This window comes from Olea europaea, chromosome 17, assembly GCF_002742605.1.
Source record: "Olea europaea var. sylvestris chromosome 17, O_europaea_v1, whole genome shotgun sequence".
NCBI lineage: Eukaryota > Viridiplantae > Streptophyta > Magnoliopsida > Lamiales > Oleaceae > Olea > Olea europaea.
Window position 1 is genome coordinate 19,213,942 of NC_036253.1, and position 7,846 is coordinate 19,221,787.

The 7,846-nt window shown below is 31.5% G+C and overlaps 1 protein-coding gene across 1 annotated transcript in view; it reads right to left on the minus strand.

Annotated features, from left to right (window-relative positions):
* LOC111365690 (tRNA (guanine(37)-N1)-methyltransferase 2) overlaps window positions 1-6,544 on the minus strand; it is an 11,285-nt gene extending 4,741 nt beyond the window's left edge. Inside the window, exons 1-8 of the mRNA XM_022986225.1 lie at window positions 6,397-6,544; window positions 5,901-6,022; window positions 5,662-5,759; window positions 5,262-5,366; window positions 1,657-1,719; window positions 1,360-1,433; window positions 716-819; window positions 411-420 (exon numbers count right to left, since the gene is read on the minus strand). Coding sequence (XP_022841993.1) covers window positions 411-420; window positions 716-819; window positions 1,360-1,433; window positions 1,657-1,719; window positions 5,262-5,366; window positions 5,662-5,759; window positions 5,901-5,995 — 549 coding nt within the window. The 5' untranslated portion in view covers window positions 5,996-6,022; window positions 6,397-6,544. The remainder of the gene's footprint in view (window positions 1-410; window positions 421-715; window positions 820-1,359; window positions 1,434-1,656; window positions 1,720-5,261; window positions 5,367-5,661; window positions 5,760-5,900; window positions 6,023-6,396) is intronic.
* Between the last annotated feature and the right edge of the window lie 1,302 nt (window positions 6,545-7,846).

The following is a 7,846-nucleotide window of genomic DNA, read 5'->3' on the forward strand; positions in this document are numbered from 1 at the left end:
ATATAATTTTCTATATCAAGTATCCTTCACATCATACGTTCTTTCTTCTACAAGGCTCATATTTAAATCAGGAGGCTTTTAATACCTATATCAAGCGTAAGTACCGTTTTTGAACTTCAATTTAAGATCACTTAAACTTTTAATTGCCACTAACTTTTAATATCATTTTCTTCATCAGATATTTATAATTTTCACTTTTGCTCACATTTTGGGAAGATAACAATAACTTGCCTTCTTCATTTTAGCCACTTTAAATCAGTTAGAAGGTTCAATGAAAGGTCTGTGCATCTCTCCTCCTTGGTCTCTCTTATACTTTCCTGTATCAAGTCCCTTCATAACACAAGTTCTTTCTTCTACAAGGTTCATATTTAAATCAGGATGCTTTTAATGTCTATATCAAGCACAAATACCTTTTTTGAACTTTAATATAAGATCACTTAAAACTTTAATAGCCACTAAACTTTATGTCATCTCGGTCATCATATATTTTCTCAAATTTTGATGATAATAATAAGTTAGGCACTCTTTTTAGCCACTTTACATCTATTAAAAGGTTCAGTGAAGGGTCTGTGCATCTCTCCTCTTTTCACATATTAACACTTATATGGTTCATATAAACTTGAATATCAACTTTAACATTATCAATAAACATTACAACAGTCCTAAATTCAGCTAACATCTTGTTAAACAATTTTTCCACCCATAAGATACTCACATCGCCAAAACAGATCCATACTTCGACAAAGATTTAACTCGGACCAATTGCTTCATTCTCCTTTTCATCCACTTTGTAGCCACTCTCACTCTGAGCATATCCTTCTAGTGAAGTCAACATTTTTATTTTCAGCAAATTTGGCATATTCTCAAGATCCACGATGTGTCTTTTACTAAATAATGTCAAAATAACTCACCTAACTTTATATCAGTACTTCGACGATTTCGAAATTTTATATTTAGATCTTGTTCATGACTCTATAGATAAGACTCTTAGTACGAGCTTCAATGAAAATGCTGACATGTCACCTATTATTATGAAGCCAAATGTCATACAAGTAAGCTAAATGATCATGTACGTAAATATAGTAACACTTGTTTCATTAAAAGAACTATCCTTCACAGAATTACTTTTTACACATGGAATTTTTAATTACAACAATTTTTTTTCTCAATTGTGCCTAATTGACCAAATTTTACAGTTTGATTTAGTTCACAATTCACAATGCTATGAGTATGATTCTCGATTTATTCATATTCAAATGTGACTAATAGCTGTACGTCTACCCAAATAACATAGCAAATATATAATTGAAGGGCTAACTGAAGTAATGGAGCATAATTGTCATAGACCAAAAAACTTACATCATAGATAACTTTTGCTATTACATCCTTATAAGGAAGTAGTTCATCCGTTATATTCAGATGGGCAATGTGACCTGCACAACGATAAACCAGGGTTATTCTTTAATAGAGATGTAATATGAAAAGTCTAATAGCTATACGCTGCGAATACTAACTCCTAAAATAGAAGGTGACTCAACAGAAAACTTTATTAGTTAAAAGTTAGAGCAAAAAAACGAAAAAGACTCTGAATCAGCAACCAATGAAGGGAAAGCCAAATGAAAAGGAGAAGAAATTTAACATAAATAAAATACTTAACTATTGTTTCAAATGACGAGGGAACCTCAACTCCAGGTGGTAAAATCTGCTTCAATATATAGTCTGAAACACATTTATTTAGTCACATAGTAGTAATTAATCAAAACAAACATTTTGAGTAAAAAACTCAATCATATCAATGATCCATTTGGTATGGACCACCATACTAAATGATCAACTACCATGTGACAATAACAGACTAAGTCTTACTGCTTGTAAATATGGAATCCACTACACCCCTCACGTGCATGCCAAGATCATACTTTCCATCATAGGCCCAATATATAGACAATAGACAATTTATGACAATTTCATAAATAGACTGCTCCAAAACGTCACGACTTTTGCGAAGGGAAAGGCAGCCTGTAATTGATGTTGCCTAATGTGGGTACAAAATATTTGATTTTGATCTCACTTAGATATAATGAATGGTCTGTTTATAAAATAAATATGTCTCATTTGTAACAATGTAAACTTTTACATGAGGTGAGTTCTACATGCCAAGATCATATTTTCCATCATAGGCCCAATATATAGACAATAGACAGTTTGTGACAATTTCATAAATAGATTGCTCCAAAGCGTCATGACCTTAGCGATCTTATACCATGTGGAACCCATCTCATCTAAAAGTTTACGTTGTTACAAATGAAACATATTTATTTATTTAATAAACAGACCATTCATTATATCTAAGTGAGATCAAAATCAAATATTTTGTACCCACCAAGCAACATCAATTACAGGTTGCCTTTCCTTCTTCTAACATGCTCTGGGAGATTATATCACATTCTGCACTTATCCTCAATTGGTTTCGCTTTCGATTAAGGGAGTATTCTTGCTTCTTATTTTATCCATTCTACTATATTTACGCGTCCATGATAGAATTCTAATTCCTACTGCGTTCGTGTTCATCTCATGGACATTCTGTCCTTTTAATAACCCAAGACCTGTTACTTAAAACATAAATAGTCTAATAATCCTTTTCTAAAACTTGACTAACTTCATAAATATTACATCTCATACAATCCCAATAAAATCGGAAAGCACCCATGCGCTTCCAACGTCGGTGTATCACGTATCGGACACCAGAACATCTCCAACACGGAGGCGACGTGTTGGAGATGAAGAAGAACTGAAGGCGTGTCGAGAGAAGAACTGAAGATCAGTGGCAGGAAGAAGAAATAAAGACACGGCACTGAGAATTCAATTCAATTGTATTTAGCCTCAGAACATGAATGACTTTTCCTACTATCTATTTGATAAGTTATTCTTCCAGTTTTACACTTTAACAAAAATCTACCCATCGATATTGTATATTTGTAATTTCAGCGAGGACAGAAATGGGATTTTAGGAAATGGCACCAAGTCACAATCATGTGGACTGCCATCTATACTGTGCCATACTATTATATTAGCTAGTAGTGAAGAAAAATTTAATTTTACTAAAATGTTTGATTTCTACTTGTTATTTAATTATTTATAATATTGTAATAAGTATAAAAAAATTATTATTTGGATTATTAAATTAAAAAATTAAAATTAATATTTTAATCAACGTGTCGAGAACGTATCTTTCAGAACTTTTTTAAAAATCGCGTGTTGACATGTCCGTACACTTGTGTCCAAGTCAGCGCTTCTTAGATATAAAATTTCTCAACTTCATGTAGCAAGCCCAAGTTTCAGGCCTTATAAACTTTTTGAGTCCTCATTTCTTATTGATAAGAAAATCTCAATCGTTAAAAGAATCACTAACGTAATCATCATTCATCCCTATTATGATTAAAGGGACATCTCTCGCCTATTTTGTCTTAATTCTACTTAACAAAACCATTAATTCTAAAATTCAAACATGCACTTCATCTCTTTCCTGATCTCATGAGCTAAAAACTGTCATCAATGAATAACATACATTCATATACCAATCCGGAAGGACCATCTTTTAAGTTTATTGTAAGTTCATAAAACAAAATAATATGCGGAATGTTAATCCAAATCAATAGGAATATGAAATCATCTATTTTTTGGTGTTACTAAACCTCACACTCGTAAGTACTCTATTACAAATATAGTGAGATAGATACGTCTAACAAAAATTATTATTTTTGGTTGCACATCCCATACCATAGACTTTTTCTAATTGAAGAAGATAATATGCAAATCTTGTTATGAATACGGATGGCAAGATACGACAATAATGAAATGAAACGAGAAAGTAAATAACACCGAAATTTACGTGGAAAACCCAATTCGGGAAAAACCACGGGCAGAGGAGGAGAAAATTTACTATAACCAATAGGAATATGTTTACACCGTCAAGACTCATACTTTCAATTGAATCTATCACAAGATGTTGTAGATTTGTTCGCTCTCTCAATCTCTCAAGATTTTCATGTCATATAATGCAATACCCGATGGTTTGTATTTATAGGGACGCCCAAAAAACTTAGTTGTAGACCTAAAGAAGTCCAAAACACGTTAAATCGCGAAAAATCCGGAACTACCCAATAATACTGTCGCTCGAGTGTCCATCTAGCTAACAGCTAGCGATAATGCGGCAATCATTGCCCCGGTCCAAAAGTTGATTTCTCCAAGACCAACTCAATTACTACTCCTAAAACTTCAAGAATTTGGATCACACTACAACAAATCTTATTTCTAAGGATCAATATTTTTAATCAATCTTTAAAGTGTGTTGACATTAGACTCTACTATTACCTCATTTGTTAGGTTTCAAAAGCACCTGCAACCTCTTCCTCTTTATATCTCATTTTTCTTCTTTGAAAACTCTATCCTTGAAAGTCATTTACACACTGCACATTTCAGCCTCTTGTTATGAACAAAAATCTTTCTGTACTTATCCATTTTTAAAAACCACATCATGTAACATCACCACTTGTAGCGTTAACAGGGAATTACCTTAATATTTGGGCTTAAAGCACTACCACTTTTCCAGTAAGTGAAATATGTTGATTAAACTTTATAATTTTCATAAAATAATTAGGTGATCTCTTTTTGAAGCATGTTTCTTAGCACTAAATCATAAGTTCTCACAAAGTTCGAATTCAATATAGAGGGTATTTGAGTTACATTTTTATGAAAAAATGCATTTTAGAATGGTAGATTGATGGGAAATGTGTGGTTGAAAAATAAGGAAAATGTTTTGATTTACGTGTAATATTATTTTAATGAATAATGTGTGGTTGAAAAGAAGAAAAAGAAAAATGTATTTTGGGAAGAATGAAAATCAAACAAGGCCATAATATAACCTTCTTATCAGATTTTTGAAGCATGTATTCCTAGAACTAAATCATAAGTCCTCACAAAGTTCAAATCAATATTATATGATCTTCTTATTCTGATATTCAAAGCCAAAAGTTTCATGTACTTTTGATATCTTGAGTTACCTTTTCCCACATGATTGTTCAATATCCCCCAACAAAAACCCTATATTAAAAGTAATCATAATAAAGAAAGAGAAAAAGGACAATAGTGAGATAATATCATCCAATTTCCTACTCTATCAATGTATATCCATCTATTTACCAAAAAAGGAACCAAAATAAGCTGTAATCATAAATATATAGTGTGACTGTGCAAATTACCTGCTCCCCAATATGAATATCCAAGTGTGAGTGAATAAGGAACTACTTCAATCTTGAAGATCTCTCTCAGTTCGTCAAGTTTTTGACTAGGAATTTCAGATAAATCTGTCATATCAAGGGAGATAATCATTAAAATGTCATAAAGGAGCTTGATGAGTTGATAATGTACTAGTAACTCCAAACAATAACAGTCACATAATTACATACTACTAACAGAACAATACTGGAGGAAAAGAAGAGGTAAAAGAAACACAAATGTAGGCATGACTACAAAAAAATGACTTGTTTCCTATCTCAGCTACTAAGAAAATTAGTCCACAACAATGATGGAAGTTCAGAAAACCCTTTAAAGAATACGATGTTGATTCACCCCTCTATTAAGAGCAAAGACAAACATTACCTGGATTTTGAACTTTTTCAGACAATATCATATATCGGTTTTTATTGCAAGTTGGATCTTCAGTGATTGGCTTTATTCGCGGCCTATCAAGCAAATATCTTTCCACGAAAAAACAAAAAAGAATCACTAGAATGAGTAACTAATCACTTCTCTTAAAAGCAAAAGGAAAATTATAAGATAGCAGTATACAAACTTTGCGAAGTTATTGAATTAACTGGAAAACAAGCTCATAAATATACCCGTTGAGAATTCGAGTAGCAAGCTTGCAAGACTCCCTCGGAATTCGAAGTGCCCACAAGTTCAATTTCACGTCGAAAATCCTTTCCTCCAACATTTTTTTCAGTTCTTTTTTCGAATTATACTGAAAATATAAATAAAATTCATGTGAGAGCTTGAACCTGAAGGTCCAGAACCAGAACCCTACAACATACACTTCGAGCAATACACCTGATAACTCCTACTCAAAATCCTTCTCATAATCCAAAACCCTGTATCCCTACCCTCCACGTTTTCCCAAGAATCAATGCGTTTCAATTCCACCATGCTATGACGCCCACGTTTTCCCAAGAATCAATGCATTTCAATAAAGACAGATGCAGTCATGCAGAGCTACAAAGCTATGTAGGTTAAAAAAAAAAAAAAAAAAAAAAATTTTTTTACACGTATGTGATACATATATGAAAATCTATGTAGGAACAGAGAAGACAAAGCCGAGGAAGAGTCGGAGAGAATTACACTTGAGAAACGACGTGAGAGACGACGGCAGTCAGGCGACACGGGTACAAACTATAAGGGGTAGCCGGCTAGTCTAATTCACTTCTCTTTCTTTTCAGGCGTATCTATTGGAGAATTGGGGGTCGAGGTTTTAATTTTTGATTTTTTGTTTTTTGTTCTTTTTTTTTAGTTTTACAAAAATTCTTCTATTTACGTGCTCATTTTCTTAGTTTTGTCTTTGGAGAAAATTTTATATTTAAAGGGATGATGTATAATCAATTTCAAAACTAAGAAACAAGATTTAGAACGTTAAAAATTAAATATTAATTATATTTTATTTATGAAATAATAATTTTAAAATATATTTTATCAATTAAATATATTAATGTCACATTTCTATACAATTTGATCATAAATTATTAAGGTTTTTGCTATTAAATTAATTGATTTCAAATTATTTCTTGATCACAGATAAAAAAATTTATAACTCATAATTTATTTCCAATAAAGCTAGTTTTACAAACATGGTTGACAACCTTGATTGACAGCCATGTATTGTCAAAATCTGAGCCATTGATATAAAAACAGTTTTAAAATGGATGAATGAGAAGCTATTAATCAAGTAGGATGTTTGTTGACCTAGGGTTGATTATAACTTTAAAGTTGTTATTATAATAAACAAGTTAATCTTGTTTATAGAAAGTTGAATTCAAGTTATTATAGTTTTCAATGCATACGATGGAAAATTGATCGATGTCGTCAAAGGATAAAAAACTATCATCACAAATCGGACACATGAAGAAAGTTAAGATAGAAGTCACATATTCAAGAACTTAAGAACCAAACTTCGGAACAAAATCAAAGACCTAATTTCTTATATAAAGTGTTAAAGTACTAACACCATGATATTTTAAATTGAATGCTTAAGTTAAAAATTACTCTATGCATGAAAAATAATTTTTGTGCATTAAAAATCATTCTAATGGAACATTTTGATCAAATATAAAAATATCTTTTAAAATGATATTTGAATTTGAAAGTTATCTTTTATCTTGAAAAGTTAGTTAAAAGTACTTTTTAAAAGTCCATGCCTTTTAAAAACTTCAAATCCAATTAAATGGGACCAAACCATAACAAAAAGAGGTGGTCGATTGGAAGTTTCCATAGGTCCAAATTTTGAACGTTCTAACCTCTAATTTTTAATTTGTGTATATTATTTATTGATAATGAAGTTTCAAATTGCAACATCATTAATCTTTAAATTTGTGAATCATATTCAGGTCCCGTAAAGTTTAATATTGTATAAAAAGCGGTACTCATTATTTGTAAGTCACTGAAAGCGTTGTATAGGATTGGATTGTACCATAAATTAATCAATATATTAGAAATGTCTTGATTGTGCCGGAGAACTTGGCAACAGAGGGCATATATCATCACTTTGGATCAAACCACTACAATTATGTCATTTGCA